The following is a 23,809-nucleotide window of genomic DNA, read 5'->3' as shown; positions in this document are numbered from 1 at the left end:
TCTTGATTCCCATCTCTCTCCCCTTGTCCAGTCCCTTCCCACCTGCATCCGTGATTCCTCTGACACCTTACGTCACATCAACATTTCCAAATCCCTGGCCCCAACCGCCTCCTCTTCACCATGGATGTCCAATCCCTCTACACCTCCATCCCCCACTGGGATGGTCTGAGGGTTCTCTGCTTCTTCCTCGAACAGAGGCCTGAACAATCCCTATCCACCACTACTCTCCTCCGTCTGGCTGAACTTGTTCTCACACTGAACAATTTCTCCTTTAACTCCTCTCACTTCCTCCAAATAAAAGGTGTGGCTATGGGTACCCGCCTGGGCCCCAGCTATGTCTGTCTCTTTATGATGTATGTGGAACATTCCTTGTTCCAGTCCTACTCCGGCCCCCTCCCACAACTCTTTCTCCGGTACATCAATGATTATTTCAGTGCTGCTTCAGGCTCTCTTCGGGACCTGTAAAAATGTATTAATTTTGCTTCCAATCTTCACCCCTCCATCATTTTCACATGGTCCATCTCTGACACTTCCCTTCCCTTCCTTGACCTCTCTGTCTCAATTTCTGGTAATAGACTATCCACCAATATCCATTACAAGCCTACTGACTCCCACAGCTACCTCGACTACAGCTTCTCACACCCAACTTCCTGTAAGGACTCCATCCCATTCTCTCAGTTCCTTCGCCTCCGTTGCATCTGTTCTGATGATGCTACTTTCAAAAACAGTTCCTCTGACATGTCTTCCTTCTTCCTTAACCACGGTTTTCCACTCACAATAGTTGACAGGGCCCTCAACCGTGTCCGGCCCATCTCCCGCACATCCGCCCTCACACCTTCTCCTCCCTCCCAGAAACATGATAGGGTCCCCCTTGTCCTCACTTATCACCCCACCAGCCTCCGCATTCAAAGGATCATCCTCCACCATTTCCGCCAACTCCAGCATGATGCCACTACCAAACACAACTTCCCTTCACCCCCCTGGCAGCATTCCAAGGGGATCGTTTCCTCTGTGACACCCTGGTCTACTCCTCCATCACCCCCTACTCCTCTTCCCACGGCACCTCCCCATGCAAACGCAGAAGATGCAACACCTGCCGCTTCCCTTCCTCTCTCCTCACTGTCCAAGGGCCCAAACACTCCTTTCAAGAGAAGCAGCATTTCACTTGCACTTCCTCCAACTTAGTCTACTGCATTCGTTGCTCCCAATGAGGTTTCCTCTACATTGGAGAGACCAAATGCAGACTGGGTGACCGCTTTGCAGAACAACTTTGGTCTGTCCGCAAGAATGACCCAGACCTCCCTGTCACTTGCCATTTCAATACTCCACCTTGCTCTCTTGCCCATATGCCTGTCCTTGGCTTGCTGCATTGTTCCAGTGAAGCTCAACGCAGACTGGAGGAACAGCACCTCATCTTCCGACTAGGCACTTTACAGACTTCCAGACTGAATATTGAGTTCAACAATTTTAGATCTTGAATTCTCTCCTCCATCCCCACTCCCTTCCCATTTCTTCCCCTCCTTTTTGTTTTTTCCAATAACTTATATAGATTTTTTATTTTCCCACCTATTTCCACTAATTTTAAATGTATTTCCACCATTGTTTATTTCTACCTTTTAGTATTCCCCCACCCCCACTAGAGCTATCTATACCTTATCTGTCCTGTCTTACACTCTTAATTAGCACATTCCTTTAGATAATATCACCACCTTCAACGCCTCTTTGTTCTTTTGTCTGTGACAACTTTTGGTTATCTCCTCCTATCACTGGCTGCTTGTCCCAACAACATCCCCACCCCCCCCCACACCCCCCTTAAACCAGCTTATATTTCACCCCTTTCCTAATTTTACTTAGTTCTGTTGAAGGGTCATGAGGACTCGAAACGTCAACTATATTCTTCTCCGCTGATGCTGCCAGACCTGCTGAGTTTTTCCAGGTATTTCTGTTTCTGTTTTTGTTGAAGTGTACTTGTTGACTGGCTGACTGTGGACTTTCACCGAGGGCCTATGGGGATTTTGTTGCTGGAGGCTTCAGTGGGCAGCATATTGTGAAGATTCTGCATTTGATTGAATCATTCATGTGTAGGGCAAGGATGGTTTACTGCACAGCTGATGCTTGCTTTCTACAGCATCCTCCTATTCCTCTAGATAGTAAATCCCCAATCTAGATTGTTACACTGATCATGCCATTTTATGTCTGGAGATGGTAGATCTCAACAGCCCAGTTTCTCTGCTACTAACAACAGTCACTTTATTTTGGTAAAGTAAAGTACCCAAAGAGCAAGACACAACTGTTTAGATATGAATGAAAAATTTAAAGTTAGTTATAATAATACTTTGTATTTTTCAAAGGAGGTTATGATGGTGACACTCTCTTTAATGCAGCTGTGGGAATATGTAGAGCATACTCAATTTGGGTTGCTGGTTGCGACAAATTGGTATTCTGCTCCTTAAGTGTTAGTTACCTGACCCAACCTGACAGACAAATAAAGCTTGGGAAATTAGTGGCAACACATGCACTGATATAGGTTCTGCTAAAAAAAAAATTCTACGAGCTCTTAGTTATTACCTCATAACAAAGTACAATTTTCTTTTTGTTTTCTTGGTTCCAAAAATGTCCTAAATCTTTGGAATCTCTCTAAACCATTTAAATTACCTGTGTATAAGTGCTGTCAGAGAAATAGATACTCACAGTTGCACTGCCCCCTTGGATCTCCATAATAATTATCCTGACATTCGGAACATGTTTTTCCACCATAGCTGTCCTTGCACTGACATTGTCCAGTAAACTGAAAATATATAATTAAAATCAAATGTAAAACACAGATTCTTAAATTGACAGTTAAATGAGTGTTATTAGCTGGTGTGGTGATACTAGATTCAATGCAGTGTCATTTTTAAGTGACAGAACAATGGTTCCCTCTCCTGGACTGAGAAGCAATGCCCAACACTTTACTGGTGCTCAGAAATGGCTCTCAATCTATGACTTGTTCAATATTAGTATTTTTACATGCAGCATTGCTATATCTTTGATTAAACATGCTAATTTCCTTCTTGCCTCGTCACATTGCGTGCTAGCGGAGTTCCGAGGGTCACAATAGCAAGGTTCACATCCTCTTCCACTGAGCAGGTTCCAGAAGCCCGGAGCACATTTGTTGCAGTTGCTCCCAACCACATTTAGTAAACATGGACACTGACCAGTTGCTTGATCACACAAACATACGGCATCAGGAAGACAATGTCCTGCGTCAACTCCAATGCCATTGCAAGAACATTCTGAAACATAATTTAACAGCAGGGTAGATTAGCATGTAAGTAAAGAACTTGCGTTTAGCTATAGTGGCTTTCACATTTTTTGGATGTCACTAAGTGCTTTTCATCCCATGAATTATTTTTGTTGTATAGTCACTGCTATTATGCGGCCAGATAGAGTAGACTCGAACGCAAGTTCTGTCGAAGGGTCATGAGGACTCGAAACGTCAACTCTTTTCTTCTCCGCCGATGCTGCCAGACCTGCTGAGTTTTTCCAGGTAATTCTGTTTTTGTTTTAGAGTAGTAACCTATTTATTTCAAATGGGTTAATACCACTGTTAATATAGCTAATTGCAAAATGCTACACATAATAAGTGTTTATAGCTGATTTATAGGCTTAACTATATACTAGCCAGTGTTAGTAATGCACCATGTGATTCAGGAAGGGTAGCATAGCGGTAATGTTCCTAGTTTATCCAGAGGCCCAGAGGAATGCTCTGAATATGAGTTCAAACTCCATCATGGCAGATGGGGAATTTAAATTCAATTAATTAATAAATTTGGAATTAAAAAGCTAATCTCATTACTGATGATCATGAAACTACCAAATTGTTTAAAAACACATCTGCTTCATTAATTCCCACCAGGGAAGAAATCTACCATCCTTACCCTGTCTGACTGACATGTGTCTCCAAACGTAGCAAGGTGGTTGACTCTTACCTGCCCTCTGAAATGGCCTAGCAAGCCGCTCAGTTATGTCAGACTGCTACAACTGGACGGACCACTCAGCATTGACCTAGGCAGCAGGATTGCCAATGGCAAACTCTGCCTTGTCGATCCTGCCAAGTCTTTCTCAGTAACATTAGTGCTTGTGCCAGAATTGGGAAAGTTCTCCCAGAAACTAGTCAAGCAACATGCTGATTATTACCTGATGCCAACCCTCACTATCACCTTCTCAAAGATAATTAGGGATGAGCAATAAATGCTGGCTTGGCCAGTGACACTCACATCAAATGAACAAATAAAAAAATTTAGGCCTTTGATAACTTTTTTCTCATTCTTATGCAAGAAGACATTTTTAAACTTATCAATGCAACCATTATCTATAATGGAACAAGTGAAAATGAAGATAAAAGCAAAAAACTGCGGATGCTGGAAATCCGAAACAAAAACAAAAATACCTGAAAAACTCAGCAGGTCTGACAGCATCTGGTGAAGAGTTATACGGGCTCAAAACTTTAATTGTATTCCTCTCTGCAGATGCTGTCAGACCTGCTGAGTTTTTCCAGGTATTTTTGTTTTTGAAATGAAAATAAAGTGTTGGTCTTATTTAGTGTACACACCAAAGAAAATAGATTGGGATTATTCCTTTTCATGGATGTCCTATATAATATGCTACCTCATTAAAACCATCAACTTTAAGGTCTATAGCATTTAACTGCAAAACCAAGGTTAAAGTTTCTTAGCAGCCTAGCAGGACAGTGCTACCAAAACAAAAAATGGGATAATTAAATTTCAAATGTTGACAATTGCACTGGCTACTATGTAATTCATTACAGTGAGGAAGATTCTCTCATATTTTGCTGTGTTACATGACTTAGTGACAGAGATCATGTTTTACCAGATGAATATTGCAGTTGGCTTGAGATTCAGGGCAAGAGTAGCACAAGAACTGAACACGTAATTTGGACAAGACTTGTGGCAGCTTAACAGTTTTATCACTAGATACCTTAGCAGGATAACATTGACAAAACTAATTTCAACCCTGCTTCTAACCTAGAAATACTAAATTTCTGCATATTAGAATATATATATTTTCAGTGTGTGTGTGCTGTCAGCCTACAGTAATTCCTTGTTGCTAGTTACACAGTCAACTTCCACTCCAAAGCATAGGTTGCAAATATACCAGTGAAATTCTACTCTGAAGCTGCCTTTAGGATGTATTGAGCTATAACTTGAGCACATCTATAACCTAGTTAAACTGATTAACCTCTTCAGAATCTTACTTCTGCAATCCTTGTTCACAGCAGATCCATGGTATCCTGGCTTGCAGAACTGGCAGTTCGATCCATAGGTGTTATACAGGCATTTCAAACACTCTCCTGTCTGCTGGTCACAAGACCCTGGATCTCTCCTGTCTATGTTATTATTACAGCTACAAGGCAAACAGCGATCTCCAATCCCTGTCCGAATGCCGTAGAATCCAGGGGAACATCTCTCACAGTGAATTCCTGGACAGAAAGACACAACAATTTTAATACAAATGCAGTTCTACATTGGAACCAATCTAATGGAATATAGAGACATGTCACCATGGTGATATACCGAGATGTGAAGTGAATTACAGACTAAATACATTGCTTCAAGAAATAAAAATTCAACAACCTTTATAGACCTGTGAAAAATAATAAATTGGCTATTTGATCATAGTTTCCTCACTTGCCCCCCAAACCACACCTCCCAAACACCTCCATCCATGACGCCTTCTGATCCTGGGGATCCTGGAGTCACTGTGGGGACCCATGGTTGGTTGGAAGTGGGATTGTAACTGTAGTGCCAACTGTCTGACCACACTTGAGTTGTTTGAATTTACCCCATTCTCTTTCATTTCATAAATAGTAAAAATTGAACATCATCTTAACCATAATTTTAAACAATATATGGATCTTAGTTTCTCAGCTGTAACAATTACAGCAAACTCAAATAGCAAAGGGCAAGGCTGCAGCAGCAAGGAGGGGATTTTTAGATTTGAATATACTCGATGGAGTTTAGAAGGATGAAGGGGGGATCTGATTGAAACTTACAGAATACTGAAAGGCCTGGATAGAGTGGATGTGTGGAAGATGTTTCCATTAGTAGGAAAGACTAGGACCCGAGGGCACAGACTCAGAGTAAAGGGAAGACCTTTTAGAACAGAGATGAGGAGAAACTTCTTTAGCCAGAGAGTGGTGAACCTATGGAAATCATTGCCACAGAAAGCTGTGGAGGCCAGGTCATTGAATGTATTTAAGACCGAGATAGATAGGTTCTTGATTGGTAAGGGGATCAAAGGTTACAGGGAGAAGGCGGGAGAATCGGGTTGAGAAACTTATCAGTCATGATTGGAGCAGACTCGATGGGCCGAATGGCCTAATTCTGCACCTATGTCTTATGGTCATACAACAGAAACAGACAACTCATATTTAGATATCACCTTTCACATTGTAAAATGTTTTAAAGCTTTTCACAGGAGCATTATCAAACAATTTGGTACTGAGCCACTTTAGGAGATAATAGAGCCAATGACCAAAAGCTTCAGAGAAGTAGGTTTTAAGGAGCATCTTAAAGGAGGAATGAGAGACAGAGAGGTTTACAGATGAAGTTCCAAAGTTTAGGGCCTTAACAACTTAAGCTATGGATGTAAATGACTGGTTGATTAAAATTGGTGATGTTCAAAAGGCCAGGATTTGAGGAGCACAGATATCTCAAAGAGCGTTTATAGGCAATATACCATCTAATTTGTTTTTTGGGGCAACTCAAGAGGCCAACTTGTGCGCAGCCTATACTGGACAGCAATTTAGAGGGGACATCAATTGTTGGGCTGGGAAAAATTATAGAGATAAGAACGGGTTGAGGCTATGGAGGAATTTGATAACATGGTTGAGAATTTTAAAATCGAGACATTATTTGGATGATTTCAAGTTTCTGGAGAGTAGAATATTGGAGCCCAGCAAGGTTGCATTGAAATAGTCAAGTCTAGAGGTGAAAACAGAAGAATGAGGGTTTCAGCAACAGGTGAGCTGAGATGGAGCAGAGTCGAATGATAACAGAGTTATAAGGTTGGAAATAGACAGTCTTAATAATAGCACAGGTATGTGGTCAGAGCTCATCTCTGGAGTCAAATAGGATGCCAAGATTGCAAAAAGTCTGGTCCAGCCTTAGACAGTTGCCAGGGAGAGATGGGAATTGGTGGCTAGGGAATGGTGTTTGTGCTGTGGACTGAAGATAATGGGCGGAATTTTCCGAGCCCGCTGCTGGCGGGCGTGATAGGTGGCGTGCACAGAAAATATGGCAGGACCCACTTCACGACGATGTGAAGGCATGTCATGATCTTCTGTTCAGCCTGCCAATGGCAGGCCGCTTTTCCAGCCACCCATTGGCGGGGAGCTAATTGTAATACATTAGCATGTAAGAAAAAGGCAACCCCGCCAGGCTCTTGGAACCCTGCCGTACTGTCCATCCAAGTCATTGGCGGGAAAGCACACCAACGTGTTTCACAACAGCACGCAGGCAAGGTGCACTTGGTGGCCTTCACTTTGAGGGAACGGAGATGAGCGAGCAGCAGTGTTCACCACAGGTTGTCCATTATTTACATACCTCAGGGGCGCTGGGAGGTGGAGGAAACTGATGCCCGGCCCTGCAGGTGACTGCTGAGGGGGTTGGGGGGGGGGGGGGGGGGGGGTGGGGGGGGGTGGTGGGGTGGGGTGTCAAGCGCTGTCCTGGTGTTGCATCCCGCGCACAGGCAAACGAGGTGGGGGGCCAGGGTAAGTGAGGGGAGTGTCCATGCATTAGGGACACCTATAAACTGACCATGGCTCTGCAAGTAAGACAGATCAGGCACAGCCACAGTTATATGATTGGGGTCGGACTCCTAGCCTGCCCACCCATGCAAGAATTGCAGCCCTCCCCACCAACTCCCCCACTGCTGGAGGTGCTCACAGCCCCTTGCAATCTCAGCGTTAAGTGGTGGTCACACAGGGCCAGAAAAGGTGCTAAGTACAGCCATGATAACCATGTCTTTCTCTCTTTCATGCTGGAGGAGCACCACGTCAGGATCATGGATCCTGGTGACTTAGCTGTATGCCTGATGGTCTACAGAGACCATAGAAGATGGAGGAGAGAGCAACTGAGGCAACTGGCCACGCAAAAGCAGGAGCAGCAACCTCAAGAAGAAGGGGCAGTAGGGGCTCCTGCACATGCTGTCCAGGAGTGACAGCGAGCCGTGGCTGGTCGGTGCCTAGTGACATCCTGAGTCTATAGATGACTGAGAACCAGTGTCAATGAGGCCTGCACATGCCTAGGGACCTGGTGGCTCACATCTGCCACTTACTGCAGGACATGGTGCTAAGGGGACATGGAGGGCATCCACTGCCAGTGGCTCAATTTCTATGCCACTGGGTCCTTTCAGGGCTCCACAAGTGACCCCTGTGGGATTTCACAATCCGCCAACCACAAAATGCATCCATGAGGTCATGGATGCCATCTTCTCCACGGCACACAACTTTGTGCATTTCGCCCGGGACATGGACAGCCAGGATGCAAGGGCCATTGGATTCACCCTGATCTCGGGATTCCTACAGGTGCAGGGTGTGATTGATTGCCCTCATGCGGTGCTCAGGTCTCCATCACTACAAACGGTGGGCTACATCAACTGTAAGGGCTTCCACTCAATGAATGTGCAGCTGGTATGCAACCACCAGAAATGCATCCTGCAGGTATGTGCACTGCTTCCAGGGAGTGTGCACAGCTCCTACATCTTGAGTCGTTCGTAGATCCCTGTAGCCTTCCATGGTCCACAGAGGCTGCAGGGTTGGCTCCTTGGGGACAAGGGGTACTCGCAGAGGCCGTGGCTGATGACATGCGTGCGGTGGTCTCAGACTGCAGCAGAGCGACGCTATAGTGAGGCTTATACAGCAGCTGCAACTTGGTGGAGCAGACCATCAGGATGCTGAAGATGCAGTTCCAGTGCCTGGACTGGTTTGGTGGATCCCTGCAACACAGTCTGCAGAGGGTGTCATGTATCTGCTGTGCCCTTTACAAACTGGAGCTGCAACGGGGTGAGGAGCTAGCTGAGGAGGAGCTGTATGTCTCCTCCGATGAAGAGGATGCTGACGGGGATGAGGGTGAGGGGGTCCTCGATGGTGACAACAAAGGAGATGAGGATCTTGCACTGGCTAGACGAGGTAGGCGCACTTGGGAAGCCTTCATAGCTGCCAGGTTTGTGGAGGATGATGACAACATGCAGTGAGGTGTCCCCATAGATCCTCACATCACAGTTGTGAATGTTTTGACTCCAGTCTGGCTTACCTCAGTGCCAATACCCTCAGAGAATGCTCCTGTCATGGAGATGCAGTGGAGGCCCTACTAGTCACTTGATCGCAAGAGGATGATGACCACATGCAGTGAGGACACTCCATAGATCTTCACTTGGCCTCTGAGAATGTCTGACTCCTGTCTGGCTGAGGGCAGCTCGCTTGCACTCCATGATCAGGGCCATCTCAGAGACGTAGCCAGGAAACTTTAGATGCATCTGATGCTGTGTCCGCCTTCAGCACCTAAGCCCTTCAGGAGCTGGTGCACAGCATCTCTGGTCGCAGATACTAGTGTGTTGGGGGCCAGCCCCACCTTATAGGTGCTGAGAGCACACAGAAAGAATGAGAGAACTCTGTGGCGCCTGCTCACTATATTCTGACAGCAATGACCAGCACTGCTGAGGTGCAGGCATAAGTAATGTTTCCAGGGATTGTGAGGCTGGACCATCACTGTGGTCTGAAGGCCGAACAGAGCACAGGCAAGAGGCCCTGGATTGAGACACCTGCCTTTTATCTTGTGCATAAAGGTTTCACATCACAGACAAGAATACTGCCCATCAGAACAAGGAGCCACAGGCAGGGAGACATTTTTGGGAGTTTATTGACAATAGTGAACATTCTGTACAAGTGATTAACACCCATGCCCAGGCTGCGCAACTAACTGTCCTTAACTTTCCTAACCCTGCTGTTACATCTTGGTGCTCCCCAGACATCCACAGCAGAGGTGGAGGCAGCTTGCTGACTGTGACACTCTGTCTGTGATGACTTTGGCGGGTGTTCTCTGGAGGGCCGAGACTTGGAGAGCCCCGGCCTGCTTTCGGGGTCCTGCTGTGTGGCAGTAGCACTCTCCTCGGCCTATGAAGCTGGATCTGCGGAGGTCACAGGAAGAGGGGAATCAGATGAGCTGATCACTCTCAGAGTCACCTGGGTGGATGGCCCCGGAGCGTGCTCCTGCTGATCCTCCTCCCTGTGGATGCCCCTGGCCGACTCCGTAAGCGGGAGGGGTAACTGGAGTGAGATTAAGCTGCCTGGCACCCCTCTCATGTACACACTGGAGGCTGGCTATGGTGTCAACACTGGAGTTAAGTCCATGCAGCAATGCAGGAGTGACATCCTGGATCAAGGTCCCCATGGCAGCCGCTATCCTGCCAGTGTTGACCTCGGTACTTTGCAGTGCTGGTGCTATCACCTCAGCCTGAAGACAGACGGAGTCCTCCATCATGCCCTGCAATCTGAGGAGTGCAGCTGACATCCCTTCCTGATGTCCCCGAGCTTGCATTTGCAGTTCCAGCAACTGTGCCATGACCGAGTCCAGAGGCTCAACAATGTTCTGGCTTCCAGCAGTTCTCCAAATGCCAGGGACCTGGGAAGTCCCTGCCTCCACCTGCTGTGGATCAGAAAGTGCGATGTGCTCACCAGATTGTGGTCCCTAGGTGTGTCTTGCTGCGCTGGTGGAGGGTGTGGGTGAGCACTGTGGTGGGATTTCTGGGAGGGTGCCTTCAGATTCCTCTTTGGAGGTTTCTTTGGAGCTTGCTTGGGGGCTCTGGGTCATGGACTCTGTTTGCTGCTTCCCAGATGTGCCTGCGAAAGCAAGGAGAGATAATTAGTGGATCCTCACTTGGTAGAGCAGCGCCGAGCTCACCATCGGCATAGGACCAGTCCCGGTCGTCGCCAGCCACCTGGGTGGCCCTGTTTTCAAATTCTGTGAGAGCTTTGAATTCTGGCATCCCTTCACCTGTCTGTGATCTTTCCCTCCTGTTGTGAGCCAATTTGTCCTGCATGGATAGAGATGGGGAGAGTGTATCAGGATGCCTGCCGGGCCAGATGACAAATATGCCTGGCCTGCGTGGGTGGTGAGGGTCCCATGGACAGGATCAGGACAATGATGGTGTGTATGAAAGAGTGAATGGTGATGTCCCTTGCACTGGCAGTGAGCGAGGGCCCTGTGGGTGTGTGATGGGTTTGCGAGTGTGAGAGTTGGGAGTGATGAGAAGAGTAACTTACCCTGGCAGAGCAGAGATCATTCATCCTTTTGTGGCACTGGGTGGCTGTCCTCTTCTGAAGGGCGTTGGCGCTGACCACCACTGCCACAGCCTCCCAAGCCGGGTTGGTGATATTGCTCCCATCCTGCGGCCAGAGAGGGGTTAAAGCACACCCCGGCGGGCCTCCACAGCATCCAGAAGCTGCTTGAGGGGCTTGTCGTTGAAGTGGGGGCTGCAGTCTTTTTACCTTTGCTGGCCATGTCTCCCAGGCAGCGGTGGTGAGCTGGTGGCGATGAGCGCTTTGCTGGCGGCTGCCTTTTAAAGATGGCGGCTGGCATGATGCAACAGCGGGGTGATGGCGAGTGGGCGAATGAGAGCCCCACCGCCATGGAAATGGTGTGTTTCGTGGGAGTGAATAAATAATGAGGCGGGCTCAGGAAGACACGGCGTGAAAACCCGTCATTTTCGTCAGCAGGTATTACTCCATTTTATCCGCTCGCTACTGCACTTAGTGCAATTCTGGGAAACTTCCGCACAATAGTTTTGAAGACATTACCCCAGTAACTAAGTGCAGCTTATTTTGTCAACATAGTTACAGCAAATCTCTATATTTCATTGTAATGATAAGCCACAATAGACCACTTCCTTGCTCCCTTCTTAACACATATTCACACCAATGTAAATATCTGTCAAGTGGAAGGCAGAGAGAGGTGTTAAAGTTCACTTTCACTTTGTGTGTTATTACTATTTCTTTTTAAACTACAGAACATAGACTTGCTGGGCATAACTAATGTAGTATCCAGATTTTCTTAAATGCTGAAAGACTTTGTCAAGACATCAGATCTGAAAACCAGTTGAGAACTGACCAAACTCAGTGCAAATGTACAATATGGGTCTGACCGTAGAATCAATGATGAAGCACTGTAAGTATCTTGCAGTAGCTATTCAATGGTGTATTTTGTAAGAGCAGTGTATAACTGAGCCATTCAGACCAGAAGCCCCATTTGCAGATGTCACCTGAAGTTGGTAGGGCAGCTACAATTGGCCTCAATGCCTTGAGACACATATCAGCCAAGATTCATGTTTATGATCATGAATCAATGATCCTTGATGGTAAATACACATGTGGATATTGAATGTAGCCACATAGATTTCTGATACTTAAGTGAAAATGCCACTTGCTAAGCACCTGTGGAACTCAGAATGGCTCAGGTTATTCAGGAGAGGAAAAAATGCATCTTATAAGTTCCTAGAAAATGGTTTTTAAGGCAGTTAAACTATCATGTCATATTGTTGATTTATGTTAGTTAGAACACACTATGAATAATCTTCACACCTGTATGGCCTTCAAGGCAGGTACAAACCAGTTGTACAGTTCTAGGATCTTCATAACAAGAATAAGCAAAATAGCGTCCACTGTTTGGGATGTCAGGACACTGACATGGTTGACAACGTTCATTTAAAATTGGATTCCCAAAGTAACCTTCACTACAGCTGCAAAGACAGAAATACAGTTTTAAATCACATGTGGATGATTAGGAACATGTGAAAACATCCACTGTTGTAATTTATTTGGTTACCAATATGCCACAGAACACGGATAATAATAAAATTAATGCAGACTTATCAGCACTGTTGCGCTAATCTTCTCAGGAAACTGGGAACAGCCTTAAAAACAGAAACATGGCAGCAGGAAACAGCCTTGGAAATGTTAGTAGCATGAAGCTCAGAACAACAAGACACTTGATGTGCTGAGTTCATCCTGTGCGATCTCTTTAATTGATACAGTGATCATTGTGAATAGAAACTGAAGCATTTACACTATATCCTGCTGGCAGAAAGAATGCTGGATCTTTATGTCCTAAGTGTTAACTGTTGATAATGGAAATATTTTGTTACCAGTACTGAAATTAGTCTAGGCAGGAAGTCCTTTTGATAGAAATCATATGATTCTATCAGATAGTGCACAGATGTACTTTAAAGAAACCATTAACATATTGAGACTGGTTAAGTCTTGTGCCGGCTTTGATATTGATAGCAAGTGCCATTTGCCAGCTGCTACTATTCCTGTTGTTTGGCATCATACGGAAAGACATTTAGAATTGTGATTTCCATCATATCAAAAACAATCCACTTACAAATAGGTACAGCTGTCATTAATGCTTGGATTTCTAATATAATTGATTTCTATCATTATTAAACCAGCAACAATGTTAAGACTAAAATGTTGCACTCCATACCGTTCGCAGTTATTTCCAGTGGTAAATGCTCTACATTTCTGACAGGCTCCTGTTTGAGGGTCACAGTGCTTTGAATAACCATTACACTGACATGGCCGACAGGTAGGGAATCCATAGTACCCAGGCTGACAGCGATCACAGGCACGGTCAACGATATTTCTGCGGCAACGGCATTGTCCAGTTCTCTGATCGCAGATTGAATCAATGGATCCTTGACGGTCACAGTAACAGGCTGGAAGAGGAAAGTTTAGCAATCATGAACTAGAGGCAATCTCCAATCAATGGAAATAAAAGCAGGACACCAGGTGCAAGAGATTAAAACTCAGATCAAAGCATTCTTCAGCACTGTCTTCTATCAACATTAAACTATCTATCAAGTTTTAAAAGCTGACAACATTCGTCATTTTCTTTTGAGGTCACGGGGGCATTAGAGTCACTTTAATTTGCTTTAATTGCAAGGCTACTTGTTTGACACTGGTTAATTAACTAGGTGAAAGCCCATGTTACTGCTTCACTTTCTATTCAAGGACAATACAAAACATTGATGCGAAGCAGGTATGACTGCTGCAAGAAATGATAAGGGAGGGCAAGTTTTATTTTCTCAGTCATTCTTCAGATGAATGAAAATCTATTGCTTTTTACATCAAAGACCTGGTGAGCTTTAAATTATTCCTAACTGCCAGCATTGATTTTTAATTCATGTTTCAGCACATTTTATACTAATGAATAAGCTGACTGAAAACAACTGGAAACAGTTTTCCAAGCACCTTCTCAGAAAGGCAGGTGTCTGTCTTTTGGCTTTAAAGAAAAGGGAAGATGAAGAGCACATGGTGTTTGAAATACACACTTGTTAATATTCGAGCACAAGATGTTCCGAGATCAATATACATACAGTGTACTCCAGGAGTAAAGAATTAAAGTATTTGCCAGAACATCAAGGCAATAACAGCCCATTGACAACAAAAACATCCATCTGCTATCTAACCTAATCTCACATGGGATCAATTGAATTCATCCAATCAATTTAACAATGAGACATTCAAGTTCAAGTTGAGACATTCAAGTTTTGCAATTGTAGTTATTGAACCATATTTGCAAAAAATGTTACGTTTATAAGTAAAGAATCAAAATTGACAGTGGATCAAGACCAAAAGAGGACACCATCAGGAATATATAATAATTCTCATAATATTATTGGAATTTATTATAAAATAGAGTAATAGTGGGATGTGTCTGTATGAGTCTGTGTGTGTCAGACTTAACTGAATTAGTCTGGGTGCTTTGAAGTAAGAAGAGAAGTTAGGTTTGAAATGTTTATTAGGTAAACATGGGGAAGTTTAGAAATATAGGTGTCAAGGGAACATTTGGATTTTTAAATAAACCAAACTAGATTGTTTCCAAAGGAGGAGTAAAATATGTCACCTAGCCAGGTATAGTTTAGAAACAGTGTGATTATTTTTCCAGAGATTACTGGTATAAAACCTAGTGCTATGAGAGGTTTTTATTATCAGGAAGATAAAGTCCAAAGACATGGTGAAACAATGGGTATGTGCATTCAAAGAGGAAAAATATGTATAAAGGAGAGAAGACTGTTTGTAAGGGAAGGCATTTTAAGATCTTAGAAGTGTGAAAAGCCTTCAGCATCTATGCCTCAAGCTGCTGTCTTGTTAAGAAAATTCACTTTGAATTCAACCTGTTCAGAGTATCATGCTTCTTTGCCTGGGTCTTGTAAAATCTATGTGTCTTACTGTTGCCTTAACAGAAATGTAACTGGGAGCTAGTTAATTAGGGGAATTTAGAACTTATCATAGTAGTAATTTTTAGATCTATGTATGTATTTAAAAAATCATTTCTCTTATTAATAAATGTTTAATCTAGTTTTGTAAAACCTGTAAGACTTGGTGGTTTTATTACTACTGAAATCAAGGCACACGTCTCGAAATTTATACAAAATGCAAAACAAGTGGCAGCTGTTTCAAGTTTCCCTTTGGGCTTTGAACAACTCAGTATTTACCATTGGCTGTGTCATAACAACACATAATAATAACACATTCCAAGGTAACGGTCCATTGTTGACTGTATTTAAGGCTGGGATAGACAAATTTTTGCACTCTCAAGGAATCAAGGGATATGGGGAGTGAATGCAAAAATGGAGTTGCAGCCCAAGATTGAATGGTGGAACAGGCTCAATGGGCAGTATGATCTACTCTTGCTCCTATCTCTTGTGTTCTTATGTGAACAGATTGATATCAGGGTAACTTTATCAAACCAAACAAAGTGTAGGCTTGGACTCAAGATTTAAACTGAAGTTATGATGTACCAGCTAATAATCTCATTAGTATAGAAAGTAACATTCTAAAGAGAATAAACAGAAAACAAAATGCACCATATCATTTTTATGTGGTACATGATAGCAATTCGGCTGTGTACGAATGGAAGTACTAAACACTGTCTAGTGTAAAGCATCTTTTCATCTGACAGGAAGCAATGCCAGGTACATTCTGCTGAAACTACACAGACAGATTGCTGGTAAACAGTTGTTAGCTTAAGGAAACATTATCAGTATATTTGGCCAATATTAAAAGAAATGAAAAATGCAGAGCTTTATGATGATACAAGGAGAATAATGAAAACATCGTTAGAGCTTAGAGCTCTATAGGAAATGGTGGCAGGTTGAAAGCAGTTTGGATAGTTAGAGGAAGCTCTGTTTGATCTTCAATAATTTTGTTGGTTTGTTCAACTAAAACAACTTAAAATAGGAATAAGCTTTGAAAAATTAATATCCTGCACCCGTACACTTACTGGATGACTGTATGCTTCAATAGTTTATAATGAACATTTGTGTACACCAAATAACCTTTACAAATATCCATAAAACTTGCCTTTTATTAAACCTTCCTATTCATGTTGTGCTAGCGACTGACTTACGTGAGCAGCCATCGGGACCAAATCCATAAAATCCAGGTGCGCAGAAGTCACAGCATCGCCCAATCACACCAGGCTTACACTGGCACTGACCACCAAACTTGCTGCAGATGGGACTGATTGACCCCTGAGAATTACAGCAGCAGGCTGTGGAATGTATAAAATAAACTCAGTTCAGTTTGCAGGTAATTAACACCACTGTTATAGCTACGGAATACAAAAGTCGGTAGCATTATATCTAAATTAGAAAATTCAGACCAAATTGTAGCACTTCACGATGTTATAGTGATTAAATAAATAAATCCCCCCTCTAATTTTCTCTTCTTTTTTTTACCTTATCCTGAAGCACAGGGGCAATTTTAACCTAATTCAGGATTGTTGGGGTGGGGGGCAGTGGGGGAGGTGGGCAATGCTGGATTCATACCTGCCCAATGCAAAGACAAGGTGCAAAACCAGCGTTCCATATAATTCCATGGGTTTCTCAACTGGTGAGTTAGGATAAACTTACCCCTGAACAGAACCTTGCTATGGGATGGAACCAGGGCCACCAGTTACCCTCTGGTACCTCATCTTTGTCCCCTTACCTCATGGGTAAGCATGGGTTTCTGGTTCTCAATGTGGCTTTGACTGATCTTTCTTTTGTAAAGCATCCACACGTGCACACTTTATGGCTGTGAGGGGAGGCGATGGTGGTATTGTTGCTGGACTAGTAATCCAGTGACCCAGAGTGATGCTCTGGGGACCCAGGTTCGAATCCTGCCATGGCAGATGGTGGAATTTGAAATAAATAAAAAATCTGGAATTAAAAGTCTAATGATGACCTTGAAACTATTGTCAATTGTGGATACCCTCCATCGTGTTGTGTGGCACTACCAACATACCAAATGGGATAGATTTCGAACAGATCTAGCAACTAAAGACTGGGCATCCATGAGGTACTGTGGATCATCAGCAGGAGCAGAATTGTACTCGAACACAATCTGTAACCTCATGGCCTGGCATATCCTCCATTCTACCATTACCACCAAGTCAGGGGATCAACCTTGGTTCAAAGAGTGCAGGAGGGCATGCCAGGAACAGCACCAGACATGCCTAAAAATGAGGTGTCAACCTGGTGAAACTATAACACAGGACCATTTATGTGCCAAACAGCATAAGCAGCAAGTGATAGAGCTAAGCAATCCCACAACCAACCGATCAGATCGAAGGTCTGCAGTCCTGCCACATCCAGTGTTGAATGGTGATGGACAATTAAACAACTCACTGAAGGAGGAGGCTCCACAAATATCCCCATTCTCAATAATGGGGGAACCCAGCACATCAGTGCAAATGATAAGGCTGAAGCATTTGCTACAATCTTCAGCCAGAAGCGCTGAGTGGATGATCCATCTCGGCCTCCTCCGGAGGTCCCCAGCATCATAGATGCCAGTGTTTAACCAATTTGATTCACCCCACGTGCTATCACATGGCTGAAGGCACTGGATGCTGCAAAGGCTATGGGCTCTGACAATATTCCAGCAATAGTACTGAAGACTTGTGCTCCAGAACTTACCGTGCCCCTAGCCAAGCTGTTCCAGTACAGCTACAACACTGGCATCTACCCGGCTATGTGGAAAAGTGCCCAGGTATGTCCTGTACACAAAAAGCAGAACAAATCCAACTGGATCAATTACCACCCCACCAGGATTTGTTCTGCTTTTTGTGTACAGGGCATACCTGGGTACTTTTCCACATAGCTGGGTAGATGCCAGTGTTGTAGCTGTACTGGAACAGCTTGGCTAGGGGCGCGGTAAGTTCTGGAACACAAGTCTTCAGTAAAATAATGGAAGGGGTCATCTACAGTGCTATCAAGCGGCACTTGCTTAGCAATAGCCTGCTCACTGATGCTCAGTTTGGGTTCCACCAGGGCCACCTGGCTCCTGACCTCATCACAGGCTTGGTTCAAACATGGACAAAATAGCTGAACTCCCGAGGTGAGGTGAGAGGGACTGCCCTTCACAACAAAGCTGCATTTGACCGAGTATGGCATCAAGGAGCCCTAGCAAAACTGGAGTCAATGGGAATCAGGGGGGAAAACTCTCTGCTGGTAGGAGTCGTACCCAGCACAAAGGAAGATGGTTGTGGCTGTTCGAGGTCAGTCATCTCAGCTCCAGGGCATCACTGCAGGTAGTGCCCTCGGCCCAACCATCTTCAGATGCTTCATCAATTACCTTCCTTCCATCATGAGGACAGAAGTGGGATGTTCACAATGTTCAGCACCATTCACGACTCCTCAGATACTTAAGCAGTCCATGTCTAAATGCAGCAAGACCTGGACAATATCCAGGCTTGGGATGTAAAGTGGCATGTAATATTCGCGCCACACAAATGTCAGGCAATGAACATCTCCAACAAGAGAGAATCTAACCATCACCCCTTGATGTTCAATGGCATTACCATCACTGAATCCTCCACTACCAACATCCTGGGTGTTACTATTGACCAGAAACTGAATTGGACTAGCCATATAAATACTGTGGCTGCAAGAGCAGGTCAGAGGCTAGGAATCCTGCGATGAGTAACTCATCTCCTGACTCCCCAAAGCCTCTCCACCATCCACAAGGCACAAGTCAGGAGCGTAATGGAATATTTTCCACTTGCCTGGATGAGTGGAGCTCCCACAACACTCAAGAAACTTGACACTGTCCAGGACAAAGCGGCCCACTTGATTGGCACCGCATCCACAAACATTCACTCCCTCCACCATCAGCGCACAGTAGCAGCATTGTGTACCATCTACAAGATGCACTGCAGGAATTCACTAAGGCTCCTTAGACAGCACCTTGCAAACCCATGACCATCACCACCTAGAAGTACAAGGGCAGCAGACACATGGGAACACCACCACCTGGAAGCTCCCCTCCAAGTCACTCATCATCCTGACTTGGAAATATTGCCGTTCCTTCACTGTCGCTGGGTCAAAATCCTGGAGCTCACTTCCTAACAGCACTGTGGATGTACCTACATCACATGGGCTGCAGCGGTTTAAAAAAGCAGCTCACCACTACTTTTTCAAGGGCAACTAGGGATGGGCAATTAAAGCTGGCCCAGCCAGCGAAGCCCACATTCTGTGAAAGAATTTAAAAAAATCACTGAACAGAGATGGTGACAGAGATGAGATGCCTTGCTAATTTTTCTCCACCCTAGTTCAATAGCACTTGATTGATGGACTGGCGAAGGCAGCATAGATTTAGGACTGAACTTCACACCTACTGCTCTGTATTTTAATGTATTGACCTGCACATTTATCCATTTGTTGGGGGCTATGCACTCTAAACTTTGATTTATCAGCCAATTTGACATTTTATAAATATACAATGGAATGCCGATATTTTTCATCAGTGTTATCCTGATGTGTAAATTGTTCAGTGTAATTTCTCCAGGTTGTCAGTAACAGCTGTATTCAAAACAATGTGTTTGAGAAATAGACATGGTTTTGAATTCCTTACAAATAAAAACTGAGATTATGTGGATATATTATTGTACACCAGCTTCCTGAGGCTGCTATATTATGTCTCTCTGTGCGAGGGCCAGAATGCTAATATCAACTAAGGAAATATCAAAGTGACTCCATTGGGATTCCTACTGATTATTATCAAGACTAGTGCTGGATGCTAATCAGGTCATTTCTGTGCTTGAATCAGTTAGCATTGACTTGGTACAAACATCTTTAGAGCTAGTGATGAATTTACTTGTTCAGTTCACCTCACATCGTGCATTAAATAGCTCTAAATAAATTGATGGTTTTGTTTCAATTCAGTGTGTAGAACTTGCACAGTGTGAATTTCTTCCACTGAGCCTCTTGTACTCACGGACAGCTCCATTGTGGATCCGAGCAGACATGCTGGCTATCAGTCTCTCACATACTTCCGGTAAAGTCTGAGGTCCCACTTGATAGGCAACATCAATGCATTGATATCGTCTGTACTCATCCAAATCTGCTTCACTATTGAAATCTTCCAGAGAGTTAATCCTTGGAATCAGACCCAGCTAATGGACAAAAGAAATAAAAATCTCTTCATTAACCAAAAGTGCTCAGTGACCTGTGGGGGAGAACTGAGCTTCCATGTAACATGGAGAGTCCAGTGCAATGTTACAGAGATTCTGTCTACCTACCCTGATTAATTATAAAGATCACATGGCACTAATCTAAATAATACCTGCCTGGTATGCTTCAGTGACTGAAATCATATCTGACACTAAGGAAAATGATTTTAGCTGTTGAAAAGCAATCATCCCAATCCCCAGATTTTGCTCTGATAGTTCCTTAGGACAGTGTCCTAGGCCCAGCTATATTCAGCTATTTCATCAATGACCTTCCCTCCATCATATGGTCAGGCAGGGCAATTTGCTGATGATTTGACCATTAACATTGTTTGGGTAATGAAGTGTTCCATATCCACATGTTAAGACTGGGCAACATGCAAGCTTGGGCTGCTAAGCATTAAAAATACTGGTGCCATATAAGTGTCAGGCAACTAGCATTTCCAACAAGAGGGACTAACTACTCCCCCATGACATACAATAGCATTATCATTGAATCGTCTGCCATCAATATCCTGGAGCTACCATTGAGCAGAAACTTAACTGGATAGTTATGTAAATGCCAGGACAGAGACTAGACATTCTGCAGCAAGTAATGCAACTCCTAACACCCAAATCCTTGCAATTACAAGGCCTTGCCAATGACATCTATATCCCAAAAATGACAGAAGACAATACTAAAATGTCTTATTTTTATGAAAATTCAACTGTCAATCTCAGCATTGATATTTCTAATGCTACACTGTTGCTATGTACTGTATTTGAAAAGTAAAAGCAGTGGCCATGTCCATTGGTTTGTGATTCTCAGGGCAAACAGATTAGATCATGTAATGTGGTTCTCAAAAATGCAATCAATATTGAAAAAAAAAGCATAAAAATGGAATGTCACCAGTTACCATCCAACAGTGATGTGTTTGGACAATATTCCTGTCTGTTATTTTTATATTGGTATTACAATGGGCTAATTCTTCAGTTAAAAAAGACAAAGGCATAAAAGACATTTTTCTGCTAATACCGAGAATAGAAATTTCTAGATCAGATTGACAAGCAAGTTATGTGAAACCATCAGTTAATATCACATGTTGCAAATTACTGTCTCCACTGACCTTACAGCAAAGCCAAACACCTAAAATTCTCCTTATTTCATTTATATAGATGACAATCTTGAATCTGTGAGAAAAAGCAATCTAATAGTTCAACCTAAGAGCTAACTAAGTTTAGTATAAATTATTTCACAGAGCTCCAGTATGCTGCTTAAAGAACCTGATTACAAAGTTCATTTGATGATACAGCAAATAATTTGCTATGCGTGTTATCCATTTACCCCTTCTGTGACCTGTGTCTCCTGGCAACATTTTAAACATCAGAATTTGAAAATAGCCAGTGCTATGATGTCGACACTTTATGAGTACATCGTAAACTGCTATAACATGAAGATCTAATTCTGTGCTTACAGAATCAATCAAGATGTGACTGCTGGGCTGACTGTTTGGAGTAGGAGATGGATTGAAGTAAATCTCCACAATATACCGTACTTGAGGCTCCAGGCATAGTGGGGTGTTAAGGATTGCAATCCTGTTTATGGAAAAACACAAAGCTATAATTATATCATAATGCCTGAAACAAAATTGCTTATTGTTTACTGTGATTAGCCACATGGTGTAAACAATCTCATTCTTTACATGGTTTATTATTTTAGTTGCATGATAAGGACATGTTTTCTAATGTACCTTTCAAATCACTGTATTGGTTCATGTTAACTTTAAAGCTGATATTGCACCCCTTCTTTGATGTGTACATAATACTAATTAACATGCATGGGAATGCCTGCTAAAGTGGTATTGTTGCACCCACTTGCACCTGATACCAACAATGGTACTGTCATTCAACAATGTTGAGAGCAAGTATCTGCTGGCCCACCAAAATTCAATGAAAATCAATATAATCAATAGACAGTTTATTACCTGGTAGTTCAGAAGTTGAGTTTCATTCATTCAAGGGATGTGGGCTTTGCTGACCAGGTCAGCATTTATTGCCCATCCTTAAAATGCCTTGAGAATGTGGTGATGAGCTGCCTTCTTAAACTGCTGCAGTCCCTGTGATGTAGCTACACCCACAGTGTTGTCAGGGAGGGATTTCCAGAATTTTGACCCAGCTACAGTAAAAGAACAGCAGTATATTTCCAAGTCAGGATGGTGAGTGACTTGGAGGTGATCCAATCTATCTGCTGCCCTTGTCCTTCTAGATGGTAATGGTTGTGGATCTGGAAGGTGCTGTGTAAGGTGCCATGGCTTGTTTCTGCAGTGCATCTTGTAGATGGTACGCACTGCTGCCATTGTGTGGAGGGAGTGAATGTTTGTGGATGTGGTGTCAATCAAGCGTGGCTCCTTTGACCTGAATGGTGTCAAGCTTCTTGAGTGTTGTTGGAGCAGCGCTCATCCAGGCAAGTGGAGAGTATTCCATCACACTCCAGACTTGTGCCTTGTAGATGGTGGAGAGGCTTTGGGGAGTCAGGAGGTGAGTTACTTGCTGCAGCATTCCTAGCCGCTAATCTGGTAGTGTAGCCACAGTATTTATATGGCTAGTCCTATTCAGTTTCTGGTCAATGGTAATCCCCAAAGATGTTGATAGTGGGGGTTCAACAATGGTTAGATTCTCGCTTGTTGGAGATGTTTATTGCCTGGTGCTTGTGTGGCGCGAATGTTACTTGCCAGTTGTCAACCCAAGACTGGATATTGTCCAGGCCTTGCTGCATTTAGACATGGACTGTTTCAGTATCTGAGGAGTCACGACTGGTGCTGAACATTGTGCAATCATCAGTGAACATCCCCACTTCTGACCATATGTTGGAAGGAAGGTCATTGATGAAGAAGCTGAAGATGGTTAGGCCGAGGACACTACCCTAAGGAACTCCTGCAGTGATGTCCTGGAGCTGAGATAATTGAACTCTAGCAGCCACAACCATCATCCTTTCTGCTAGGAATGACTCCAACCAGCAGAGAGTTTTTCCCCTGATTACCATTGACTCCAGATTTGCTCGGGCTTCTTGATGCCACACTCGGTCAAACGTGGCCTTGATGGCAAGTGCAGTCACTCTCACCTCTGGAATTCAGCTTTTTTGTCCATGTCTGAACTACGGCTGAAATGAGGTCAGGAGCTGAGTGGCCCTGGTGGAACCCAAACTGAGCATCAGGGAGTAGGTTATTCCTAAGCAAGCACCACTTGATAGCGCTGTTGATGACCCCTTCTATCACTTA

The 23,809-nt window shown here is 43.8% G+C and overlaps 1 protein-coding gene across 6 annotated transcripts in view; it reads right to left on the bottom strand.

Annotated features, from left to right (window-relative positions):
* The window catches only part of lamb4 (laminin, beta 4), a 155,859-nt gene that overhangs the window by 46,294 nt on the left and 85,756 nt on the right, over nt 1-23,809 (bottom strand). For all 6 annotated transcript variants that reach the window (XR_005944939.1, XM_041203600.1, XM_041203599.1 and 3 more), the window contains 8 exons: nt 22,007-22,127; nt 20,321-20,498; nt 16,473-16,616; nt 13,545-13,776; nt 12,641-12,798; nt 5,258-5,482; nt 3,058-3,275; nt 2,692-2,788 (listed from right to left, as the gene is read on the bottom strand). Coding sequence is in view for 5 of the 6 variants with exons in the window: in XM_041203600.1 (XP_041059534.1) it covers nt 2,692-2,788; nt 3,058-3,275; nt 5,258-5,482; nt 12,641-12,798; nt 13,545-13,776; nt 16,473-16,616; nt 20,321-20,498; nt 22,007-22,127 (1,373 nt within the window). In the remaining variant the exon portion in view is untranslated. The remainder of the gene's footprint in view (nt 1-2,691; nt 2,789-3,057; nt 3,276-5,257; nt 5,483-12,640; nt 12,799-13,544; nt 13,777-16,472; nt 16,617-20,320; nt 20,499-22,006; nt 22,128-23,809) is intronic.

This window comes from Carcharodon carcharias, chromosome 13 (genome assembly GCF_017639515.1).
Source record: "Carcharodon carcharias isolate sCarCar2 chromosome 13, sCarCar2.pri, whole genome shotgun sequence".
Lineage (NCBI taxonomy): Eukaryota > Metazoa > Chordata > Chondrichthyes > Lamniformes > Lamnidae > Carcharodon > Carcharodon carcharias.
This window is presented reverse-complemented; position numbering and strand designations above follow the sequence as displayed.